Source organism: Mastigoproctus giganteus, chromosome 3 (assembly GCF_048544385.1).
Source record: "Mastigoproctus giganteus isolate SK-2022 chromosome 3, ASM4854438v1, whole genome shotgun sequence".
Classification (NCBI taxonomy): Eukaryota; Metazoa; Arthropoda; class Arachnida; order Uropygi; family Thelyphonidae; genus Mastigoproctus; species Mastigoproctus giganteus.
The window spans coordinates 232,848,371-232,874,854 of record NC_143577.1 but is presented as its reverse complement, the minus strand read 5'-3'; the positions used below and the strand labels follow the sequence as shown (position 1 = coordinate 232,874,854).

The 26,484-nt window shown below is 33.3% G+C and overlaps 1 protein-coding gene across 1 annotated transcript in view; it reads left to right on the top strand.

Moving 5' to 3' along the window:
* The first annotated feature begins 2,074 nt into the window (after nucleotides 1–2,074).
* The window catches only part of Elp1 (elongator complex protein 1), a 124,990-nt gene continuing 100,580 nt past the window's right edge, over nucleotides 2,075–26,484 (top strand). The window contains exons 1-7 of the mRNA XM_090370338.1: nucleotides 2,075–2,275; nucleotides 5,506–5,652; nucleotides 9,130–9,211; nucleotides 12,940–13,020; nucleotides 17,161–17,246; nucleotides 23,099–23,198; nucleotides 25,807–25,897. Of these exons, the coding sequence (XP_090226464.1) occupies nucleotides 2,129–2,275; nucleotides 5,506–5,652; nucleotides 9,130–9,211; nucleotides 12,940–13,020; nucleotides 17,161–17,246; nucleotides 23,099–23,198; nucleotides 25,807–25,897 (734 nt within the window). The 5' untranslated portion in view covers nucleotides 2,075–2,128. The remainder of the gene's footprint in view (nucleotides 2,276–5,505; nucleotides 5,653–9,129; nucleotides 9,212–12,939; nucleotides 13,021–17,160; nucleotides 17,247–23,098; nucleotides 23,199–25,806; nucleotides 25,898–26,484) is intronic.

Below are 26,484 nucleotides of genomic sequence, written 5' to 3'. Positions count from 1 at the left end.
AGTAGGATTGCTGGACGAAAAACCCAGTTTCCAGAATTAAAAACCATGCACCCTTGCCTGAGACTGTCTAAGTCAGCCAACTTGAAAAACGTCAGACAGCATAAAAAAAAGGCTTCCCCAGGGCCCCATACGCGATATTAGGCTCGGGAAAGCTGTCACGTCTTCTACTCCCCCCCCCCGCCTCCTTCGACCCTTCTCCTTACCAGTTTGGCACAGATTCAATTACTAAAATAAAAGTCGGAGTAGAATGGAGTGCTTTATTCCAATCGATGTCGTCCAGAGTTGCTAAAATGCTTTAAAAATAGGACGGAAGGTGTACTTATCTGAGAGAACTCAATTTTTTTTTTTTAGAAAAGGAGTCAAAAATAAAAGTTTTAAAACAGTTTAATTCAAGGGCTCACATCTGGTGAGTATGGGCTTGGTACACCGAGGGTACTGCACTGGATATCATCATTCTTCTCTTTCTTGGTGATTCTCTTCTACTTCTGACTCTTGTTCTCTCTTTCTCTCTCAAGGTAATTCAGAATTTTATTTTTTATTTTTTGGCAGGTGCAGCAAAATCCTGAGGCTTCCTTGCACCTTATGGCTAATAATAACATTTACAATCAACTAGCCTTATAATGAATTGTATTGGGTAGACTTATTCGCAATGACGTAATTCTTTTTCGCCAGAGGAGGGCGCTTTAGTAAGCATGTGTACGAATCTCGTTGTGTTTATGGTGACTAAATACGTTTTGATGTAATCGTAAGTGTAGTTTTTCTGCTTTTTATTTTATACTGACAATTTAATCTGCATCTGTGTAATAGTGGCTATTTTAATCCCTCTGAAATATATGAAGTGAGGACATTTTGTTCTGTTAGATATCCAAAATTTCCTGCTGTCGAAATTGGCTTCGTAATGTGCTTAGCATTCCAATTTCTCTCTCTCTCTCACTCTCACACAGAGGTAGTCTCTTGATTTTCTAAAAGGGGTACTAAATCAATTAAAGGGAAATAAAGCAGTGGTCAGGGAAATCATTAATTTTTTTTATCATGTAATTATTTTGTTCACTGGTGGTTGAGGGAATTGTAAACACTGTCACCGTTACCTTGGAATTCTCGTGCACACGCACAGACAGACTGAATCCTTCTTGTGATTTTTCACTTTATTTTATTTATTTGGCTCATGCTGTTTAAGCTTGCTTTCTTGCACCATCATCATCATATTATTATTAGCCATATGGTGCAAGGCAGCTCTAGGCTTTTGCTACACCAGCCAAAAAAAAAAAAAAAAATCTGAGTTACCCTGGGAGAGAGAAAACAAGAGCCAGAAGTAGAAGGAAATCACCATGAAAGAAAAGTATGATGATATCTAGCTCAGTACCTTGGGTGTACCAAGCCCATACTCACCAGATGTGAGGCCCTGGGATTGTATGCTGCTACTAATGCTTGCAGTGCACTGGAATGCCAATCCAATTTGTCATAGGCATTGGTAATGTTATGTACATACTTGATTAATAAAAATAAGATTTCATTGACATGTGTTTTGTTTCATAAAATTTTCCATTTTGAGTTCTGGTGTTTCACCATGTTTTGTAACAAAACTACATTTTAATATTTTATACTGCAAAAAATAAATAAATAACAAAAGTATTCTATTTCATGAAATAACCACACCCGATAACTCAAAGTTTTAATGTTTCACGTTTTTGTGTATTTTATTATCCTTATATATTGGTATTATTCATGTTCTGAAAATAAGCTACAGGCCTTTCCGCATCATCACAGGCTCAAACCTCGGTCTAATCAAGAAGCGTGTGCTCCGCTCTGCCGCTCCTGCCCACCTGGCTACGGAGGCACCATATGACATGAATGGAAATTCATTATATAATGAATCTTGGCCAGTCAATACTGTAGCGAGGGTTATTAAAATGGTTAACTTCTGTATTCTGTAGAAAATTATTTTTTAGTATGTAATCATATCAGTATTATAATTGTATATTTAATAATTGAAAACTTGTTTTTATAATACTGCAATTTATTTTTTATTTCATTTCATTTTATTTATTTATCTTCTTTTTTTTTGCAGATTAATTTCTTAGGTTTTGTGTAAGACTATAGAAGAGTTAATAAACTCACAGATCATAAAATGCGGAACCTGAAGCTACTGACAACATTCTCTATCCACGAGGAATGTTTAAAGGAAGTAACCCATCTCTGCGTGGACAGTGACACAGAAAATATTTTTCTCGCTTCTCCAAATTCCATATACCGTGTAGATGTGCCTGCCTATAAGGTATACTTTCTTTATCTGATTGATGAAGATTTGTTTACACTTTTATGTATTTATTAATAATAGTAAATATGATAGATCCTTCTTAAATCCCAAGATCTCTGCAACAAAGTGGAAATACCACTCATTTCATGTTTGGAACACTCCAAGTTCAAATACCATTGAACTTGGAGTAATTATGACTTCTAACACTGATGATAGAAGGAACTTATCAAGACCATTTTCAGCAGAGCTTGATTGGCTAATCTCAGATTCTGAAAATTGCATCCATATTAAAGTTTTGGTAAATCTTGGATAATAAAGTCTACTCTTTTTCTGATTTATAACTTCTTTGTCATTCATTGCTAATATAACTAACACTAGGCTGCTGTAGCTGAGTGATCAGGCTTGAGGGTGCATAGTACACATGCCTTGAGTGACCGGAGTTCAAGCCCATGACTGCTAAATATGGAGCTGTTTCTTGTATTCTTGTTATCTTGTGAACTCCTCTGACCATATGGTCATCCCAGAGTATAAACAGAAAATTTATTTATTTATTTAATTAGCAAGTATGACAGATAGCATGCTTCATATTTAAATAAAACAAATATTTAAATTGTGCAACATTGACATAATATACTTCTATTCTGAATAACAAAATGCAAAGAAATAAAAATTATAATTTAATGTTTATTAATTTAGTTTTGGGGGGGGGGGGAATTTTAATAACTGCCATATTGATAGTGTTAACATTTTCTATTTTATCAGACCCCTTCAACAGTACAAAACATAGTACAACCATGCTTTTCACTAACTACTCAAATTTCTAACATAGACACTCTGGAAAGATTTTGATTTGGGTCCTCTCAACCAAAAATTTATTTTAGGTTTTTCAAGTGAAATCAAATTAAACAGTCTAAAATGACATTGTATTTTACATTATATTCTATAGTGACATTATATTTCACGTTGTATTGTAGGGGTCTTCTTCTTGCAAACTTTGCAACACATTCAATTTACAGACGTGATACCCTGATACAATATAGCTTGAGTTGCTCTGTTGCTAGGCCAAACAGCCTAACCCAGCTCATCCTCAAATTAATTTTTTTGTACCGACTTATCAGTCTAGATTTAAACCCTTGCATCCGTTCAGCTTTACTGCAGTTGTGATTACAGTGGATGTAACTACATTTAAACATTTTTAAAAGCAAGCAAAACATTTTTTTTTTTTGTAAATTATAAATTAAGTTTTAAAAGAACATACACATACATTCATCATATTGTTTGTGATCTTCACTTCTACATATTAGCATGTTTGCTGCAACCTACAACCTGCAACCTATATTTAAGAGAGCCCTTTCAAAGTGTCATAATTTTTGAAATGTTGAGAAATAGCATTTTGAAATCCTCAGCATTCTAAAAATTCATAAATAATGGTTGAGAAGTAAAAGTCTGGAATTTATAACTAAAATGGAATGCTTGTTTTTTGGGGGGCTGAGCTAAATCAGAAGAGAACTCAAAATTTTATCAAAATTTATTCTGTCCACATAAACTGACCTCAAGACAAGCAAAAAAAAATAAAAAAGATTACCAGGCTATAAACAAAAATGAATTGTTGATGCCAATAGCCCAGAGTGCCATCAGAATCGAGCAGTTCACTTCATGTGCCTTTTACCCCACTGACATATCGACTGCCTATATGCATTACAGTTAATGTTGTTTATTGAAATCATGATGATTAGTCATTTATAATAACAAGCGACTGATAACACAAAGAAGGGGTAGTTTATCCACTTCGTAAATATCATCATCCAAACCTGTTATACCCACAGGATGTCAGTAGGTCCCTCCAACGGTACAAACGAATTCTTGTGGACTATCAGCCTTCCATTCATCATTTTTCTCTATACTATCCCATTTCCTGTCAGACCTTTAGCTCTATCCAGAATAACTTTCTTTCCTCTAATGCTTGCTGAACACCATTATCAAATCCATCTTTCATCAATCTGTTTCATCATTTTTATTCATCAAAATTAAAAATTTGAGAACTCTGTCAAATAGAATAAAAATGTGACACTTAAGTTGGCAATATCTTTTATGTGATTTTGCATGACTACCAATGGTTTAAAAAAAAAAAATTCTGGTGATACCTTTGCATAAAATCTAAAGTGCTTGAATCCCATTTCTCAGGAGCAGTACATCTAGATATTGTTTTTATCCTTGCAGAGAAATATTCTTTCTATCTACTGTGCTTATCAAATTGGCATGAAGTTAGCAACAATCTTGTAGTCAATCCTTTGGATTGCACCAAAAGGTACTGATGTGGATATTTTAGGCATTTTCGTAAATTCAGGTATTTTTATACCCGTGGGCCAAAGTGCTTGTTGTGTGGACTGAAAAGCTCAGAATAAGATATGTGGAGGCCCTGCTCCCTCCATGTTAACTAACTACAGCCCCAGTTGAGGATGCCTTTAACAATTCCTTCACACTTTGGCAGGATTTGAATCCAGACATCTCCATCTGGGATGTGTGGCTGATATTTTTCAATAATATAGTAATGCAAAGTTGCTTACAAAACTTGAAAAGGTTAGCTTTCTTGTCATGATTTTTATGAACTTTAAACTTTGACGAAGAAAAAGCAATCCAAATTTTAAAATTTTATAAAAATAAAACTGGCAAGTGCTTCTTATAAATAGAAAATTTAAAAAAAAAAAAAAAACATGTAAATTATGTAAATATCAGACTGTAACAAGAAATCACAAAAACTTATGGCTGTTACTTACAAAGGTGAAAAAAGTAGTTAAAAACACAAATTAAATTGCAGCTGTGCTCTTGAAAGACTGATGCCATAGCATTGCAACTTTAGAGACGTCTCGTTGCTGTGGCCATATGGATAGCAGAATTGATTACTGTAGAGTGCTTCTCAAGTTTTGGGTGCAGGTCCTTTCTTTGGAAGAAATGAACAATAATTTACAAAGCAAAGTTAAAACTAATTTAAAATGTTGGTATAATGAAAGTAAGTTCCTTGAAATTTTTAGTTGGGGATTGCAGGATCAATGAGGACCCTCAGAAGGGAATCACAAGATGAAAAGTTTGAAAAATACCACTGTACATTAATGATATCCAACATATTAGAGGTGCGGACTTAGAGACTATCATATAGTTTCTATAAATTGATTTTTTAAATTATTAAATTCTGAAAACCATATTAATTATATTTATAAATTTAAGATTTCTTTTATAAATATTTTTAGGTGAATTTCTGTACATCATTAAATTTACCAGGATCTACAGATGAACCAGGAACTGTTGTAGGAATTGCTTATCTTTCAGAGAAACGTTCAGTTTGTGTGGGACTCAGCGGTGGAAACATTCTTTTGTATGACGTGGATTCCAATGACGTAAGTTAGATCTCGTAATTAGCACGACATGCCTAATAAGAAATTTAACAGTTTTCTTAAAGTGATTTTACTCAAGTTTTGGAGTTATTTTTATTAATGTATAAATGGAGTTGATAAGGATTTAGAATGATGTTGATAAATTTTGTAAATTGTGTTCTCCAGTAAAGATTTTCAATATTCAGTCCACCCGAGCAAGTTAATGTTTACAAAAAATGATTGGATATATGCAGTATTGAAAATTTAAGTATTGACTTTTCCTATGACAACTTAAACAAAAAAGATACCTTCCCTGTATAGCAATTAGTTTCAAGATGGTACTATTTCAATGAAAAGCACAATGTGCATTACGATATGCTAAATAAGTCTGTGATCCAAGTGTAGTCCAAATTTAGGTTCATGTATCTAATAATGATAATATATCCAGTGATAAATGTATCAAGTGTTGATATAATCAATTTAAAGAGATTTAAAGTAAACCTACAAGATAACTAAGAATCTCTGAGGAGTTATATATATAATTTGCTTATGTCCCTGTATGTAGAAAGCTCATTGAACTTGAATAACTCAAAGACTAAACAAACTTTTGACCTGATTCCTTTTGCAATAGGTTTTGTTTTGCAGTGAAATAGAGAAAAAACAAAACAATTTGCAGTAAAATTTTCCATCAGTTTCAAAATTTACATTATTTTTTTACACTTCCATTGCAAATGGAAGTGTTAAAAACCCATGGCGAATATTTGCTGAAATATTCGCCATAGGTGTTTGAATAAGTAAACAAGCTTTCAATATGATTCTTTTTGCAATATGTTTTATTTAGCTGCAAAATTGAAGAAAAACTGTTTCTCAACCATTCTGTTATGAAACTATTGGGACAGTTTTGGTACAGTTTTGTCGAAATATTTGCCATGGGTACACTAAATTTTTGTAATTTTGTCTGCAATAACTGTAATTTTTTTAAAGGACGATATAGTCATACATGAAAAAAATTATCAAATTGCATTTTGAGTAATTTTTTAAAATATATTTTATTACCAGCATGTATCCACTGACACCTTAGCTAGCAGTGAAGGGAGCTGATGGAGAGGTTTTTGTAATTACTTCAATATGAATCTTTACTTTTCTGAAACAGTTTTAGAAAAATATTCACCATGGGTATTCTAGTCATTATCATGATTTTAAAGCTGACTTACACAGTCCTAAGGGGTCAACGCTTGTGCAAGTTTGGTATTTCATTGGTATGATTCTAAACAACCCATCTTTTCATGGTGGAAAAGCAATGTACTTGCTAGAAAATTACTCATTTCCATCACTTGAAGGATGTGCTAGCATCATCTCTCGACAAAATGACACCCCATTCAACATTTTGATAACGTGGAACAATCATTGAGTGCCCAGTTTCCAAATAACTTGTTGGGTAGAGGAGGACCTATTTCTTTGCCTCCCCATTTGTGATCTCAGGTTTGGGATTAATTATCCAATTTGGTTGTGCATGTGGCAGCAGTTAAATTACAGATTGTATGTATGCTAAACTAACAAGTTAATTTATATACAGAGTGTGTTACATTTCAGATAAATTTTTTTCTTAAATTAAATAATTTTTTTTTCTTTTTCTGTAATTAATTGAAATGAAAAGTAAATATAGTTATCTCCTCATGAATTACTAAGATAATAACTTCATAAAATATTTAATAAAATTATAGCTTTATGTTCTCTACACTTATACATTCAGTTTCATTACAACTTTATAATATTTATTACTCTCCTGTAGTTAGACATTTGAACTCATGGTTCAAATGTCTAACTACATTTGAACCATGAGTTTCCTTTTGTCCAATTTTAATGAAATTTTAATATTTTACTAATTTAGAAATATTGGAGAACCTTGCCTGTCATTAAATCAGTTTTGAATTTTTAGTTTTATTTATACAGGCACTCCACATCTTACGTAAGGGTTGCATGCATTCTGCGGAACTCTGCTTAGGTCGAATTTTACGTAAGTCAGAATTTCCCTAAATGCTTATGTAGCACTCGCAACTATATGTGATGAATTTGACTGAAGCAAAAAAGAAATATTTGACGAACATGTAAATAGAATTATTTATTCAATTTTTTATCTCATGTGCAGGAAAAATTACAAAAGTGTACAAAACTACAAAAATTTCAAAATTATAAAATTACAAAAAGAGAGAGGAGACAGTCATAACGTCAGCAAGTTTTACTTTTCAAGCATCATTGCCAGAATTATAAGCATGCCACTGCAGAAGTTGAGGGCTGTAGAGATTTAGAAGGGGGGTTTTTTCAAACACATCACAAAATTTCTCTGCTGCTGCAGAATCGACACTGGTCGACTTCATTGCATACTTTAACGTTGTGGAAACCAACACGTTGCTTCAACCCATTAAACCACCTGTTGCTTGCCACGAACTTGGTTTGGGGTTTGCTGTACTTATCCTTAATATTTTCATAAATACTTCTTGCTTTTGCTTGAATGGTCATTAGACTTAGGGGCACTTGTTTCTGAATCTGATTTTCCATCCATATTATTAATAACTGTTCTATTTTCAATATAGCGCCTGAATGCAGTTTTGCGATCACTGTTGATCTTAAATGCATTGATCCTTTTACATGTTCTTTTATATGTGCACTGCTCTTTAAAATAGCATTCACTGTTGAAGCAGCGAGAACTAATTCCCATGCAGTGGATGACAAACTTTGTCCTGCTTCTTAATCATTTTCATCTTCATTTTTAAATCAATTCTGTTTGGTTTCCTAACACTGCCACCACTTACACTTTCCATTGGTCACTTTCCCTTCATCGTTGTAATAAATAAATAGGAATGAAGAGAAGATTCTGAAGATTTATTTATGTTTCTTATATGGTCGAAGATTTCAGTGAAGAGGAACACATTTCACCATAATAATGTAAAAATCCACACAATTCCAGTTATCGGGATTATTGCAAATGCAATAAAATCAAGTTTACTACCTGTTTATAATAGATTGCACTAACAGAAAAGCCCAATAAACAAACCAGAAAATGAAAATTGTTTTTATTGTTTTATGGTCGTGACCTCCAGAAATGTTCTTTAGAAAAATATCAACAAAGGTATTCAAAATTGATTCTTATAACAGAACATATGATAAAGATGAAAAGGTAGCGTTCCATTATAAAAATGACCTTTTAGAGTGATAAATAGCTTAGTTATATAGCGAAAATGTCAACTTCTGAGGTCTTGGAATGAGTTACCAAAAAAACAATGTATTATTGGGTTCACATTGCGATGTTTTCACAATACCTCCATTTATTCCTATGGGATGCAAAATGCGTTTCCACGATTTTTTTTAAGTTTACACCGACCAGAAAAAACTTATGTAAAGTCGAATTTACAGAAGTCGAGTATTGCGTAAGTCGTGGAGTGCCTGTATATAAAGTAAATATGTTACTGTTCTTTTATTAATAAAATTCTTATTTTATAGATTGAATGTGTTGGTTTTGTTTCTTGTGGACTGCATACCTTAAATTGGAGTCCTGATGAAGAGCTTTTAGTTATTTTAACAGGTAAAATTTGAACATTGATAATTGTATTAGACAGTAATGGTAATTATTCAGTGTAATTTAATATAATACTACCATTATAATCAAGTGGACAGATAGTACATTGTTAAAAAAGCAGCCACAAAGAATGCATTTATATGCAACTTTGATTCTTTGTTTAATATGAATGCAATAAATATGAAACTTTGACATCTTAAAGAATTTTTGCCTCTTTAAAATGTTTAATTTTTGTGGCAGGAAAAGTATTGAGTCCATGATTAAGGATACAGTAATGAGATTATATGGGAAACATAGTGTAGGTTTATAGGCATATCATTCCTGACTAATCTGATAAGCTGTTATAAGCTAATTAACATTTTAAAGGACATTACATATAAATGTGAAAACACTCAGCTATGTGAATATGATTTATTGAGCATGATAGAAACGCTGTTATAGCAAACAGTTTTGAGCTCCTGGTTGAAAACAATTCTGATGACACATAAATAAGTTTGAAATGTCAGACATTTTATGGAAAACATCTTAAAAAACATTTTATGGAAAAGAATCTCACTTCAATAGTGATAAAACTTTGGAATTAATACACATCACTCAGAAGAGTCTTTGATGACAGTCTAACAGTTTTGCCACTTTTTACTGGTATGGCAACATCTGTGTTCAAATTCCATTGGAGATTGGAGGCAGATATTGTTGGGATATCAGGGACATGGTGTCACACAGATATAAGGAATGCAAAATTGGAATTTGGGAAGTACAATGTGTAAAGAGTTCTCCCTACAGAAAAAGGTATTTTATCTATGTTGTAAAGCACTCTTGCTAATAGGAACAAAAGAGTAACTATTTCGTTGTATAAAGCTTTGGTCAGACCACATCTTGATTATTGTATACAGATTTGTAAGTAGCATTTTAGGAAGGATGTGGATCTGCTGATAAAGGTGCAGTGAAGAGCAACAACATTAGTAATTGATACAATGAAACATATCGAAAGAGATCAGTTTTGTGGATTGCAAAGTCTTGAGACCAGATGTCTATATGGGAACTTGATTGAGGTATTTAAGGCTTCAGAGAGAGAGAGAGAGAGATTGAATAAATTAAATAATAGAACATCCTTTTACTTTAATTGTAGACTGGATATAAAAAAATATATTATCATTTACTCATGGGTTATTAACTGTTGGAATTAATTGCCACCTAACCTTGTTGAACTAGAAAGCTTATATCAATTTAAGGAAGAGTTGGACAGATTCCTGGATAGAACATTTTTTTGGGACTTTTTTTTTTGTTATTTTTTTAAAGTTGATGTTGAATAGGTGTGGTTTCCTTTCACTGATTTGCCTTTCTTAATATTAATACCCCTATGCTACACCAGAATATAATTTGAAAGGTAATTTTCATGAAAATAGGTTGATTTATGACAGCAGTGATCTATATGATTGCTCAGTCCTAGCAGCAGAAAAATTGATATTTCATCTTAAATATTTCAAAACTTCAGGAAGTTCATAGAATGTAATAGACTGGCCTTTCTTATGTTTAGACCAGTGGTGTTTAACCTACGGGGCCCATGGGCTGGATACAGCCTGAGAATAATTTTTATACAGCCCACACGGAAAGTGAACTAAATCAGCATTTTAAATTTTGTAAATTATCAACCAAAATTTTCTCGTTAAATGTTAAGGTTTGTTCAGTAAATTGTACTTAATAAAGTTTTCAAATTTATTCACCTTAACATTGAAAAGCAGTGATCCTTTTCAGGTTGTAAATTTTCTGAAGTGAGCGTTTAAAAGCAAAAGTAAGGTATTTTTTTAAAAAACACAAGTAATTCATATTTTTATAATTTAGACAATCGATTCCCTGGTTGTATCTGCATTATTCTGAAATCAGTTTGCTCATGAATTGAAACTGATTTTATCGGCAGAATGCATTACTGTGTTCATTGCAACAAATGATGATATTCTGGATATTGTTTTTTTTTTTTTTTTTTTATTCCAATAAGGCATGGTTCCATTGGCTGTTAAATTGCATTTTAAGTTTCTAGATTAGATCTCCTATTTTTCTCTGCATATATAACATATAAGAAACAGATGTGATGCATTTTTAGACAGACAAAATTCACTGAATTGGATTTTGAATACAAGTTAATTGAAAGGTGTTATATGCATAAAAAAAGAGAAGGGACAGAGTCACACTATTAGGTAATTATTGGTTTCCTAGAGGATTGTTATAGCTATTATATAATAATGATAGCAACCTATAAATGTGTAATACATAACTTCCTATAATCATAAATTTGAAAGTACTGATTATAGAATTGATTTTATTAGTTGAATAAAATAATATTCATACTGTACTTGTATGAATATTCTTTTTCAGATATTATTACCTGTATTTATGCCAAATACATTTATAAAATGAAAGCTTACCACCCTTTTCTTGATGAAGAAAAGTATCTTTTCTATCCTCACATTTGAATTTATAATTTCATTAAGATTTGATTTCCTTATATGTTTTCACTTATTTATATATATATAATATATTAAAACAATAGTACAGTGACTGAGAAACCATGCATTTTAATACAAATATTAATGGCAATGCCTGAAAAAAAAAAAAAAATAATAATAAGACATAAAAGAAATAAATAAATTTAGAAACCTCTGATAGCCCTCCTGGCTTCATCGTGGCCAGTTAAAATTATATTTATTTTGGCATTTATGCTATGCAACCTTATTAGACTCTTTATTATTATATCTAAATTATTTTATTCATGGTCTTTTCAATTCTGTTTCTAACTACAGTAGAACATCAGTTATCTGGAATAATTTGAAAGGCTGATTTTTCTTCTTCGTTTTTTTATTAATGGTAGTATTTGAGACAACTGTTTATTATGCTATGCAAATATTTCTGTTTGTTTTTTTATGCCATTTATCTGACAAAATTTTTGAATAGGACTAATGGGTTTTCTCGGAAACCATGAGTGATAAATAGTTTAGTCATTCGCTTCCGTGAACCAAATTTTCCATGACGTATTTTGTTCTCTTCATTTCTTATTGTGTTTAGTTTAGCTTTTGATAACAATAATATTGACCTGAAACTGTGCGATTTATTATTTTTCTTGGTAAAATGTCAACAAAAAGATACAGCACTGAAATGGACAGAAAACCAGGAAAAATGTGATATAATTAAATTGATATCATTAAGGAATTTGAGAGATTTTGCACCAAAAAAAAAAAAGTCACAAAAAATAATCGAACATTATTTTTAAAAATTACTTTAAATTTTTTCCACATAAAATTTTCATAAAAATACCTATTTGAATATACATGCGTATGTAAATGTGTGAATTTTTATGTATAAGTTTCTATTTTTTTTTTTTTAATTAAATCAATTGTTTTTCACTCTGTTTAAAGTCTTTTCTTTTACCTTAGTACATTAAAACAGAGTTTATTTAATTTTACCTTAGTTCAATTATTCAGAAAATTTTGCTATTCGGAAGAGGTCTCTGACATTAATTGTTCCAGATAACTGATGCTTTACTGTATAGTATTTACCATTGAGCCTTGTGATATTTCACAGTCTTAGATCTGCAGTGATTCTTTAGGAACCATGCTCTCTTCATTGGTTCCTAAAATTTTATTTCTTTTTCATTCTAAAGTAATATTATATATATATATATATATATAAATTTTTTTAAATTATTATTATTTATTTATTTTTATTATTTTTTTTTTCAGAAGAAAATATGCTAATTTTGATGACCAAGGATTTTGATCCTGTAACAGAGAAGAATCTAGAACCCTCAGAATTTGGAGAAAGTAAGTTTATTTCTATGCTATAAATCTAGAGCTACTACAGCATTTTATGAGAAACTACAGCATTTTATTGCACCTAGCTCATTTTTCATTTTATAAATTACCAATAAATTATGCTGATGACCGTTCTTCTGGCCAATAATGAAGATGAGTTACAATACTCAATACACCATCTAAATCTTACTGCAAAAAAAAATTAACAATGAAATGCAACTGCTGAAAAAAAATCATGGTGGTTTTTAAGGAAAAGATCTCATCCGAAGCAAAATTTGTGTTGGTAATACAAATTCTTGAACAAGTAAATTTCTTTAAATATCTTGGCTATGGCCAAAATATTATGAAAAAGAAAATATTAGTAACAAAATTGCCAACCGGGCTAGCCAGGTGAGTAAAGTGCCTGCCTGGCAACCCAAAGGTCGCGGGTTCGAATCCTGCCTCGGGCTTGGATCAGAGTAAAATGCCTTGAGAGTAAAAAACCTTGAGAGGTGCATTATGGCCACAGAAGCTGTTGCGCCAACAACTAACAAAAAAAAAAAAGTAACAAAATTCAACACTATAACAGAGTACCGAGAATAATCAATCAGGCTTTTAACCCAACAAAAGTGCAGAGATATACCAGAATAAAAGTATACAAGACACTAGCCAGACCAGTACTCATATATGGAAGTGAAGCCCAGATCATCAAAAAACAAGATGAATGCTGATTCACTTCAGCTGAAATGAAATTTATGAGAAAAACTGACTGCAGGATTTACATTGTTAGACCACACAAAAAACAAGGAAAAACTAGAAATTACACCTATAACTGAATACATCCAAAAGTACAGACAGAAATGGCGACAACGTGTAAAAAGAATGGATAAAACCAGGATACCATGTCAGATTCTCTGATACATCCCTAGAGGAAGAAGAATGCCAGGAAAACCAACCAGGAGATGGCTGGAGACCATAACAGGCCATTAGGCCTATTACCTGATAGGATGATGATGATAAATTACCAGAAAAAATTTTTTATGGCTCACACAATTTCTTTACTTTGTCAATAGTATTCAGCTTCTGTGGTAATAGTAATTTATCATGAATCACTATCATCACAGAAGCTGAAGTTGGTACCATCTGGTAAAATGAAAACATTGTATTCAGTACTATAGGATTGAAACAATGTGTGAATATGAATTAAGAGTGTCTGCTTGTTGGTGGCCAACCAGAATTAATTTCTCATTGCAGGTTTTTAATAAATTTTCCTGGTAATGTATTTACTTTTGTTGGCCACACACTATGTTTATGAATTTCCCATTGAATATCCCAGTTTTCCTTTATAAACAGGCGCCTCCATAGCCAGGTGAGCAGGAGCTGCAGTGCGTAACACACGCTTCTTGATTAGACCGGGATTCAAGCCTGTGACCACCAAATATGGAGGATGCGGAATGGTCAGGGAATGACCACCACATATCCCCGGAGCAATATGACCTTAGTTGCTAATGCTCCTAAAAACCAAATAATAACCTTTATAAACAGGCAATCATACCTTATGACATTTGAAAATGGCTGATACATTATTCATCACTCTACCTAACATGATACTCATAGTCAATGAGAGTTGAATTCTGTTTGAAACTTTAAGAGAGGGGGTATCAAAAAGTTCATACCATGACCTAGATAAAACATCAGTAGGAAGATGCAGTTTTTAATATAGGTTGTCTACATATTCAATAACTGACATGTGAAATTTCATTCTCGTAACTGATCATACACCAGAGATGGAGCCCAGAATCCGAGGAAGGACTCTATGGTTGACAAAGTTTAGTATCGGGCAGTGATCAAGTTCCTGCATTTGTAGGACAAGAAAGCTCAGGAAATTGATGAAGAAATGAAAGCTGTGTATGGACAGAATTGTCCATCCTATTACAAAAAAGTGGAAATGAGAGTTCCAGTGCAGTCATACAAGTGTCTTTGACAAGCCAAGAGAAAGAAGGCCATTAACATCCACAGACAAGTGAGGTGGTTGCAAAGGTTGAGCTGCTGAGTGACAGACATGTGACAATTCATTTCATCGAAAATGCAGTGGGAATTAGTTATGGGTCTGTCCACAGCATTTTACATGGTCATCTGCACATGTCTAAGGTCTCTGCACAGTGGGATGGGTTCCAAGATTGCTTATGCCTTTGCAGAAGCCATTGCTACCACCAACTTTGTTGCCCACTGCAGCACCCACCCTATTCTTATGACCTAGCACTGTCAGACTTCTTGTTTTGAGAAATGAAGAAACCATTGTGTGGATGCTATTTTGGAAGCAAGGAAGTCATCAATGAAGTGGAATCATGGTTTTGAGAAAAAAGTGCAGACTTCTATGATCAAGGCATTAAACAACATCCATAGATGGGAGAAATGTGTTACTATACATGGAGAGTACATAGAAAAGGATAAAGTTCCTGTGACGTTTCACCTTTCTAGGACTATTATTTCTAGGTAAGGGTATGAACTTTTTGATACCCCCCCCCTTGTAATGATAGCTTCTAAAGAGAGACTCTTTGTTAAATGAAGATTCTGAGTTCCTTCAAAATTGGTCTAGCAGTTACTGTTCTATAATTTATGCACCAAAAATATAAAAAAGATCTTTTAGGATTACATCAGTGTGAATCTTAATATTGAAAAGTACGTTATTTGCTTTTGATCTGCATTATGAATTATTTTTAAATTGGCAAAATACAACAGTAAAACATTCCTTTGTGGCTCCATGTTTGTGCAAAACATGCATGGTATACGAACTCCTATTAATTTTTGACAGAGCTCTGATTTCACTTGTGTCTATTGTGAGGTTGGTTATAAGGTAATTGGTAAACTTTTTCTTTCTTTCTGTTTTTTTTTTTTTTTTTTTTTTTTTTTTTTTTTTCTTCTGGATAACGTGGCTGATGTTAGTTAAGATGTTATTTGTTAATATTATCTAATGTAGTGTCAGAATTAAGTATAAAATTTTAAAATGTATATTGTAAATTATTTCTTGCCTTTTGCTTCCCAAAAAACTGATTAGTGAGAAAAATACACCAGCATGCTCACTCTTGGATTTGAATTTGATTCATCCACTAGACGGTTAGAACATCTGGTTTCAGGATATATCACAAATGTCTCGTTGCAAATTCTTTTTTTTAGACATTTGTTTGCCTTATTTCTGGTGATCTCCTATGCTGACCAACTCAAGCATGCACACACAAAAATACCAGTAATAAAACAACTGTTGGCCAGGTCGATGAGCTTATGCAGTCCAAGTCATCATATAATTGTGCAAGAAATCACCCAGTAAGTCCAACGTAAGCTTTAGTGGTGTCCACACCATATACAGTTGGTTCTCATTATGAAAACCCATTATGCATGGGTTTGCACACGTAATATCTGGTGTGCTATCATAAAAATGCAAAAAAATTGCATCAAATCACTGCAGATAATGAATTGTTGTACCATCATGATAATCCAAAGACCAAATGCATGAATCTGCAATGGGAACATCACTATAGCGAGGAGATTCTACACCACAGGTGCTTACTTTTAACTAGGTGTGGCAGTGAATGTTTTTTGCAAAACTTGTTTTAGTGAAATAACCCTTATACTATTGAATTAGCAGCAGCAAAAAATGAAAGTTAAATTTATGAAATTAGAAATAACAGTTATTAGCAATGCATACTAATGTTTTCTTTATTTTTTTATATTTTTTTTTGGTTTAAGCATTTTTTTTTTATTTCATCTTTCAAACAGTTCTAGTATTTTATTTTTTTCATATCAGATACCCATTTTAAAATATTCTGTTATTCTAAAAATTCTAATACATTGTATAGAATATTTTCTTCACAAAAAAAAAAAGAAAAGATATGGATTCAGTACTACGAATAAAGAAAAAGAAAAAATATATTGAACACATTAAACAATACCATTATTACTACTGAGATCAACATGTACAGACCTGCCTACTGTATTTGAAATGTTTGACTCAAATATAAATACAGATCATTTGGAGTTATACATCTTGTTAATAGAGTGACATTTTTTTTATGTCTAACATGCATGTTTCCAGAATGTAGTGTTAATTCTTAATTTTTTATTGTGTTTTACCTAGGTGTAATACTTCAGTTATAAATTTTTATTTTTTAGGTCAGTTGATTAACGTTGGATGGGGATCTAAAGAAACTCAGTTCCATGGATCTGAAGGAAAAGAAGCAGCCAAAGTAAAGAAAAAGGTTGTATTCAGTCATTTTTGATTCTTCTTGCCATTTAGTTAAATTTATTATTTGAAAAGTTTTATAAATTGTTTATTACATTAGCTCAGCAATTTAATCAGTAGCTTCTGCAGATCCAAAACCATGCATGGATTTGGTCAACAGATTATTTTTTAGGTATGTAAGCATTAAGCTCAGCCATGGACAATAAAAATGCTGGACTAGCTTAATGTGATATTTGTTTACTGGCGACACCCTAAAATACAAACTTTCATCCAAATCATTATAGAATTTGAGATCTGCACACAATATCACTTAAGTTGCTATATTAATGAATTAGTGCATAACATCATGTTAGTTCATAATAAATCATCAAAGTAGGTGAAATGGCATCGTTTTTTGTTATATCTCATATTGTGAATGCCCTCACAACAAGTTGCCCTGATATTGCACTACCTTGAATAAGCAACACTTCACCAGTGGAGAAGACTAATGTTACTTAGTCTTGGTGGACCTAGACTTGGAAGACTAATGTTACTTAGACAGCCATTTCAAGGCTGTTTGGCCTCTCATCGGTAGGCAGGTTTTTAATTACTTTTTAATTGTTTTTTAAAATTACTATGAACTAACATGATGCTATGCACTAACTTGTTTGATTAGTGAATTTTCCATAGTTTGAGGCTTTTAGCTATAAAAAACCTTTTTAGTATATTATACAATATTAAAAAAGAAAAATACAGATTACCTCATGTGTGTTCACTTAAATCTAGTGCTACCTGTTTTGAAATGAACAAAATGAAAGATACTTAATGTACTTTAAACAAATGCTGAATGTTAATTAATTGATATTAAGTTCAGCTAATGAGAAGATGATTTACTAAGAAAGAATCAGAAACATTTCTGTCATGACATTTCATCTAGCAACCTCTATTATGGTATACTATCCTATATAAAAGCAAGTGGTGTTCATTATTTTGTTTTCAACTGATTAATCAAATTGAAAGTCGGCTTTAAACACAATCCACTGCTGTGAGGAGTTACAAGTATTATTGGATAAAACTGGTTTGAGAATAACTTTTTTTTTTTTTTTTATGAAAACCCCAAACACGAGAGGTATTAGAACCTATAGTACATAGTACCATGCTTGGGTTGGAGGTTGAGAAGGTGAAAGAAGATATTTGTTGACATTAGACTTGAACTTCTGTAGACTGTAATTTTCAGGAAATACATGAAGGAAAGTTGTTCCAGAAAACGGCAGTTGAATGAATAAACGAGGAAGATGAAAAGTTGGTTCTGTGAGTTTGAAGTTGGACAGAAAATGCATGTTGGCTGGTGGCGGCATGTGTTTGGACCGTTTTGAAAGAGAGAGCGGGAATTATAGAAGCCAATTCAGAAGAACAGTGCCCATGGAAGTATCTGTAGAAGAGGCATGCAGCAGAAACAGTACGTCTATGAGAGAGCGAGTGGAGAGACTCTGTTAGAGATGAATCATTAATTAACCTAACTGCCCTCTTCTGAATGGAATCAAGAAGCCTGAGAGAGGTTTTGAGGGCACCACCCCAAATGTGGGAACGATATTCCATGCTAGAGCAGATTTCTGATTTTTACAGCATGAACAGCTGTTTGGAAGAAAAGTAATACTGAGAGCGAAAGAGAAAACCAAGTTTTTTAGATACAGAGGAAGCAATACTTGTAATGTGCTTGTGCCAAGAGAGATTAGAATTCAGGGTAATCCCCAAAAGAGATATACCATTTTGCCTAGAAATCGGAATGTCACCAAAGATAAGTATAGGAGCAGAGAATCCTTTTTGTGAGATATAAGACAAGACTGAGTTTTAGAAGGATTGAAATCAACTGGGTTGTTCTTGCCCCACTGGTGAATTACCTGGAGATCGGCATTTAAGGAATTGGTAGCAGATATTTGAGAAGTTGAAGCTGATTGAGCAGGGCAAGGTGTCTCAAAATGGAAAGTGGAATGCAATGTGCTATCATCGGCAAAACTATGAATAGAATTTCCAGTCAATGGAAGAAGGTCATTAATATACAAGAGGAAAAGAGTCGGGGAAAGAACTGAACTTGGGGGACACCAGCATTAGTGGAGAAGTTAGAAGACAGACAGCCATCTACCATCACCCTCAGTGAGCGATCAGAGAGAAAGCTGGATAACCAATTACAAAAAACAGTTGGCAAATCATAAGATGGAATCTTGTTTAGAAGACCTTTATGCCAAACACAATTGAAAGCCTTTGAGATGTCAAGAGCAACTACTTGTGTTTCACCAAACTTTTCCATTGAATTTGTCCATAAATGAGTAACATAAGCCAGAATATCACCAGTGGATCAACACTGACGGAATCCATACTGGCGATCGTTGATCAGACAGAAGGTTTCTAGGTAGTTTAAGAGTTGGCGGTTAATTGATTTCTCCATTACTTTAGAAAGAGTAGAAGTAATTGCAATGTAATGATAATTGGATGGGAGGGATTTGTCACCCTTTTTAGGAACTGGCTGGATATGAGGAAATTTCCAAGCAGAAGGAAAAACACCTTTGGAATAAGAAAATAAAAAAAGGTGGCAAAGAACAGGAGTACCTTCAGGAGCACAGGTTTTGAGAACAAGTGGAGAAATACCATCAGGACCTGGTGCTTTCTTTGCATCAAGATTCATCAAAATCCTTCTGACAGAAGACCACAGGAGGCATTGAATGGAGCGTGTTGGGAATGGTGGGAGGTGTTTTACCAAGATTATTAATACAAGTTAGAAGAAAAATGGGATGCTAGCAGGTCAGCTTTATCCTTGGCTGAAGTGACAACAGAACCATCTGGTTTGGACAGAGGTGGGAGCAGAGATGAGCAAAAGCTGTGGCGAATAACTTTGGCAAGAGACCAGAATGCTCGGCTACCATTAGGGCAAGAAGCAAGTTTTTTACATTTAGCCTGTTCAAAATATAGTTTGGACACTGATTAATAATTGTTTATTAATCAGTGTCCACTTTACAATTGTTGCGAGCTTTGGTGTAGGCAAAAAATAAAACTGAAGAATTGGAAACAAGCCAATTATGATATTCAATGTTTTTCCTCTTGAACAGCCATAGCACATTTATTGGAAAGCAAAGGTTTAGATAAAGGACGAGATCTTAAAGTGGAGTGTGGAATAAAGGATTCCATTCCTACAAGAATAATTTCACTGACACGATCTGAGCAAATGTTGACATCAGAAGTTTTGAAACAGTAATCCGACCAAGGGAAAGAAGAAAAGAAATCTCGGAGGTCATCCCATTTTGCATTCTTGTAGTGCCAAACAACATGAGGTTAGGAATAGCCATGAGATAAAGGCTCCATTGGAGAAGAGGCAATCACCTAGTTGTGATCTGAAGTGCCTAATGGACCACTCACTTCGACCATGTACTTAGAAGGATTGTTTGTGAGAAAAAGATCCAAGCATGTTGGCTGTGCTTAGGATTGTCCGGTATTCTTGTAGGTAAATGAACAATCTGTGCAAGGTCATTAGTAATTGCAAAAGCCTCAGCATCCCAACCAGCTGGGTCAGTGTGACTAGAAAACAGAAGCCAGCTGGAGTTGTGAACATTAAAATCACCAAGGAAAGTTACCTTACTGTTAGGAAAGTTGGACTGGAGAAAGTCAAAGACCTCCAAGTGATTACTGGAGTTGGGAGAACGGTAGAGACAACAGATGAATTTGACACAATGAGGTAGAGAGATTTTAAGCCAGAGAAGATCGAAAAGAGGAGATTCCAAATTACCAAGTCTCTGACAGGGAATATAAGAATGGACATATGCACAAGTACCACCTTTGAGGCAAAAGGAATCATACAGTGAATAATTTGGGCAACTGAGATGAGCAGTAGTTGAATCAACCGATAACTGAGATTCTGTCAGAAAAAGTACATGGGGTTTGGCAGACTACAAGTGGAAATGGACATCGTTGAGATTAGAATTGAGACCACATATATTTGTGAAATGAATTAGGAAGTGTTTGTGAGGTTTAGATCTTTTCGCAAATAAGCTTGCTCTATTAGTTTGACAATTCATGGTGTATTCAAATAGTAAGAAAAAGTTTGGGGGGGGGGACATGCTGTATGAAGTAATGAAATTTTTGGATATGACTTACACATGGTGAGAATATACCCAGATCCTTGACATAACAAGGCCTCGACAATGCCTCCCCCGCATATACACTACTCGGACTCCCTCCAGTCACTATCTGGCAGAGTAGAGGTAGCAAGATTATACACTAACTGATCCGGAAGCCCCCTAAAGAGTTACCAATAGGTTTGGTTTGGTATACTTACTAGCAGCCAGCCTGTCAACACCATTTTAGAGCTGTACCCTTGAAATGTAAGGATGATTGGCTCTTGCTATGATGTCCATCATAACCTCAAAAATCATCAGTCATACTGCATGATGGAAGAGATGGGGAAGGGTTGACCGGAACTTAGCTCTAGAGACTAAACATGGGTTCCACCACTTCAAGCCTCTAATAAGCAAAGTGGTGGTATTGTACCGGTTGATGAGAGTCATCTATCACCTAGTATTGCCTGGTAACACAGAGGGGCGGCATTCCTCCATGTGGTGTGGGCGCCACACCTTGACTCCTGCTTACGTTGGTTCACACCTGGGTGGTCACCCACCTGACTGTTAGCAATTCTGGGTGATACCCAGAATTGCTAACAGTCCCACCATCATGAAGGTGCAAGCAGAGGATTTGGCTGTCACAGACCATCCGGACTTCGCCGAAATTGGGTCCACTTGACTCTGAATATCATCCGAATATCAGTTCCATCAGCATTTTAGACTCCAGGTAGCAAGTACAGCTTGTCTGGCATATCTGAGAGAATGTCTGTGACAACCTCAAGGACCAAATAATACGTAATTTTAATATATTATGCATGTAACTAATATAACTACAATAAGCAATAATAATAAAAATGAACTTTTTTTTTTCTGGTACTTATAAATATACACTATTTTAATAAAAAGTCTATTTACAAGATTCTTTCCTTTCAATTATTGCTGTGATGAATCCGTTACAAGTGTGGCGCCGACCAGGCTAGCTGTGGGGATAAAGTGCCTGCCTGGCAACCCAAAAGTCGCAAGTTCAAATCCCGCCTCGGGCTTGGATCATAGTAAGTGCAAAAACTTTGGGATGTGCATTATGACCACAGAAGCCAATGCACCCCACCAACAACTAACAAAAAAAAAAAAAAAAGTGTGGATAATGACCAACCTAATGTGAATAAGTAAAACAATTATCATTATGTCATGATGTTATATCCTGTTTATTTTTCAGATATACTTACAAGAAGAGGCAGAGTTACTGAGGTTGTCTCATCACAGTAGTTATAATAGTTATATAACACGGACTGTCTAGATTTTTATTAATTTATTCTTGGTTCATGAAAAAAAGGAGTCTGTAGCAAAATTACTAAAACTAACATCACCTTGATACTGTATGCTGCCATTTGAGTTTCATGTATTTCCACCATGGTACAGTTATATCTTGACAATTCTGAGCAACAGATGAGCTTCTTTGGTGCTCTAAAATAGTCTGCATGAATTTTAAGATTAATCAAATTGGTTCAAAACCTCACAAAATTAATATAACTATTCTGTAGCATAAGGCTTCCTGCCCTAAATTGCTATGGATTGTAACTCATTAATTGAATAACTTTTATATAGAGTTTTGCATAAAACGAACCTTCCTTGATACAAATAAAACTTTTCTTGTGCTGTCTTAAAGAATTATATTGATTCTGTATTTAGTAAAGTATTTTTTTTATTAGATGAAAAAATTTATTTATTATAGTTTATCAGTCAGTATGCATCTCTTTTTAATAATAATTTTATTTTTCAGCAAGCTGAAAAAGCTCTGCCATGGGATGATAAAATGCACAGAATAAGTTGGAGAGGAGATGGGGAACTCTTTGTCACATCTTCTGTCGATTCACAACAAGGTGAATGAAAAGTTAAATAATTTGTTAGAATTACTTAAGGACCATGATTAATATATTCCTAAATGATCTTAATGTGAAGCATAATCGATGATCTTATTGCTTGGTAAATATTCTAATTGTCCTATCAGTCACTGTTGTACATTGTCATAAAATTATCTTGTGTCTCTGATGAGAAATTGGCTTTTTTATCATTCATTTTTTCTTAAGCAATAGGAATTGTTTACCAGAATCTGTGCCTTATAAATGCACTATTATATGAGTACTTTGCATTACAGGGAAGTTTTTAAGGAGTATGTGAAGAGATGACTTTGGGCTGGTAGGAGTAGGTTTCTCATTACATTTTAACATGGCCAGCTCCAGAAATTTTGGAACTGCAGAACTACATCTACTTTAAGCAAAAATAGTGCATTATTTATTATTTTTTCATTAATTTTATTTATTATTATTTTATTATAATTATTTATTAATATAAACAATTCCTACTTGTCTTCATTAAATTTCACTCCTGTTAGTACTTGCTGAGCTTGCTTCAATTTACTGTCCAGTTATATGCCCTTTAATTATACTTTAGTTACTAAATTTGAATCATATTCCTGTATTGAACAGATGCTGAGAAATACTCCTTACACACCTTAGCAGAATTAATGTTTTTTAATTTTGCTAAGAAGAATCTGTTAACATTTGTATACAAATGCTCAATTATTAGTCATGAATTACAATTCAAAAATCCTGTATAGAACTGGTCAAAAGAAACTGTCATGAGATGGTGTTGTGTTGACATTGCAGTGCCTCTCTCTCTCTCTCTGGCCTCTTATTGCCAGAGATGGCTGAGCAAAAATGCTGAGGAGTGAAGTGCCCACATGCCACCAGAGTACAAATGTCTCTTCATGCAATACTCACAAAATCTCCATTTTTGATATTTCTGATAAGCTTCAGGAATTTATTCAGCAGTTTGTTTTTCCTTATAACAGTGCTAAAATTCATGTTGCTATTGCCATCCCTCCATTTTTACTAAAATATAAAGGGTCTGCTGGAAGCATTTGAGAAATGAGATACTGCCTGTGTATACATGATAGAATTTTTAGTTTAGCAATGGTAGGGCTTATGTCTTAATTTGAGAGATGCCTGTCACAGTACTTATCTTTTTTCCCTGCCTTTTCCATAAAATAGAATGTAAGCCATAACTGAACTGTATTGTGTACAAACAGGCTCAGAGCATTTCTTAGCATAATTTTGGAAAGGAATACCAGCATGCTTGTACATGTATTGTAACAGTAAATTTACTCATCTATTTTTGTACAATCCTTGTTTATTTAATATTGTAAAAATGATACTAGGAAGCACTGTTATGTACTACCACCCTTTTATAAAAAAAATTCTGCATAATCATAATGATTTTTATTGTAATCAATGCCATGTTCTACAATCATAATTACCACATATTTTGTAATTGTATATACAAATCCGTATGTTACAATTATATTTCATATAATGTAATATATGATGCAAATATGTATTATTCATACATGTTCCAAACACCATCCAAAAATGTGCATTGCCACATCCAACCTTAAATTTAAATTTTCGTTATTTAGCTAAAAGAAAATTTTCTTAAACATAGTCTGCAATTGTCCTTTCTTAATTCCAGTCTGTTTTTGCTTGATACTGTCTAACCTGAAAGGGGGGGGGGGTGATATCCCCAGTGTTTAGTTTATTTAGTTCTTAAATACTTCAAATTAAACACATATCTGGTTTCCAGACTTTTCATCTGTATTGTTATGATTTCATTTATAAATACATTTACTTTTCCTTGTTGTTTCTGATATCATGTTTGTTTGTTCTGTTATGTCATGTTTCAGGTTATGTTTCATTTTATATTTTTATTTGTAGGGATGCTTCATATTTATAAATTCAGTTTTATAGGTATATGCATGTTATAATGATATGGCTGCAGAGTTTGTTTTGTTTGTTTTTGTTATTTGGAGCATTAGCAACTAAGGCCATATTGCTCGGGGATATGCGGTGGTCATTCCCGACCTTTCCACATCCTCTGTATTTGGTGGTGACGGGCTCGAACCCCGGTCTAATCAAGAAGCGTGGGCTACGCACTGCTGCTCCTTCCCACCTGGCTACGGAGGCGCCTTGGCTGCAGATAAAAATACTTAAGTATTATCATTATCGTTTCTAACTGTATTTTGTTGTGTCATTGTCTTGTTTGTATTAATTAAAATTTTACTCTATCATTTACTAAGAGATTCAATAAATAAAATGAAAAAATCAAAAATAAATTATATCAGGCAATATTAAAAGAATTCTTTCATACGCAGAAAACTCTATAAAGATACCAATTTTATAAGATAACAGATCAATAGTAAATGAGCAACTCTCATCGTGCATTGTTTTAAATTCTATAAACAACCCTGAGTTTTAAGAATTTATGAAAATGATAAACATTATTGTTTTAATTAAAGAATATGTAAATTTTTAAAGCTCAATTTTCTTTATTTCTTTAATGAAAAGATTTTCATACAGTGCATTTATAAATTTTTTAACCTCAGTATGCAAATGAATCTTTAATATTAGACCTTAAATTTGGATATTGTTATAGGTTGCAGAAGGATACGAATATGGAATAGAGAAGCTGTATTATTATGTACTGGAGAAGAGGTGAATGGTTTAGAACAGACTTTAAATTGGAGGTAATTATGCATTTCTTTATAATTTTGCATATTTTAAAATTGTAAATTTTAATATTTATCAAACTTTAATTTTTAAAAGTATACAATAATTGCTGTAAAAGAACTTTACATAGCTTTGAGACTAAAATAGAATGCTTAAATGTGGGTTCAACCCAGAAAGATAGAAATTAACCATGAGGCTTTTGCTTCCTCAGTGCTCAGTGTCACTTTAAAGAAATTAATATTTCCCTAAATATTGGAGAATAGGATTGACCAATACACAATTCATAAAGAACATTCCATAGTTTATTTAATTCATACCTTGGAATCTGATAGTTCCTCCAACTTAAAAGTCTCTCCCTCCTTCCCTCCAATATTGCTTACCTAATAGAGGCACAAAAATCTTACAGTTAAATTTGTCTATAATCAGGTTACTCAGGGGATGCAAGGCTCATAATGAAATGCCTTTGGCTAAGAGCACAAAGAATAGTAGGAAGAAATTCTTTGCTTATATTAGAAGTAAAAGAAAAGGAAGGGATTCAACCATATTGGTCCACTTGACATTCATGGTAAGAGTACTAATGACCCTGAGCTGGCAGTCATATAAA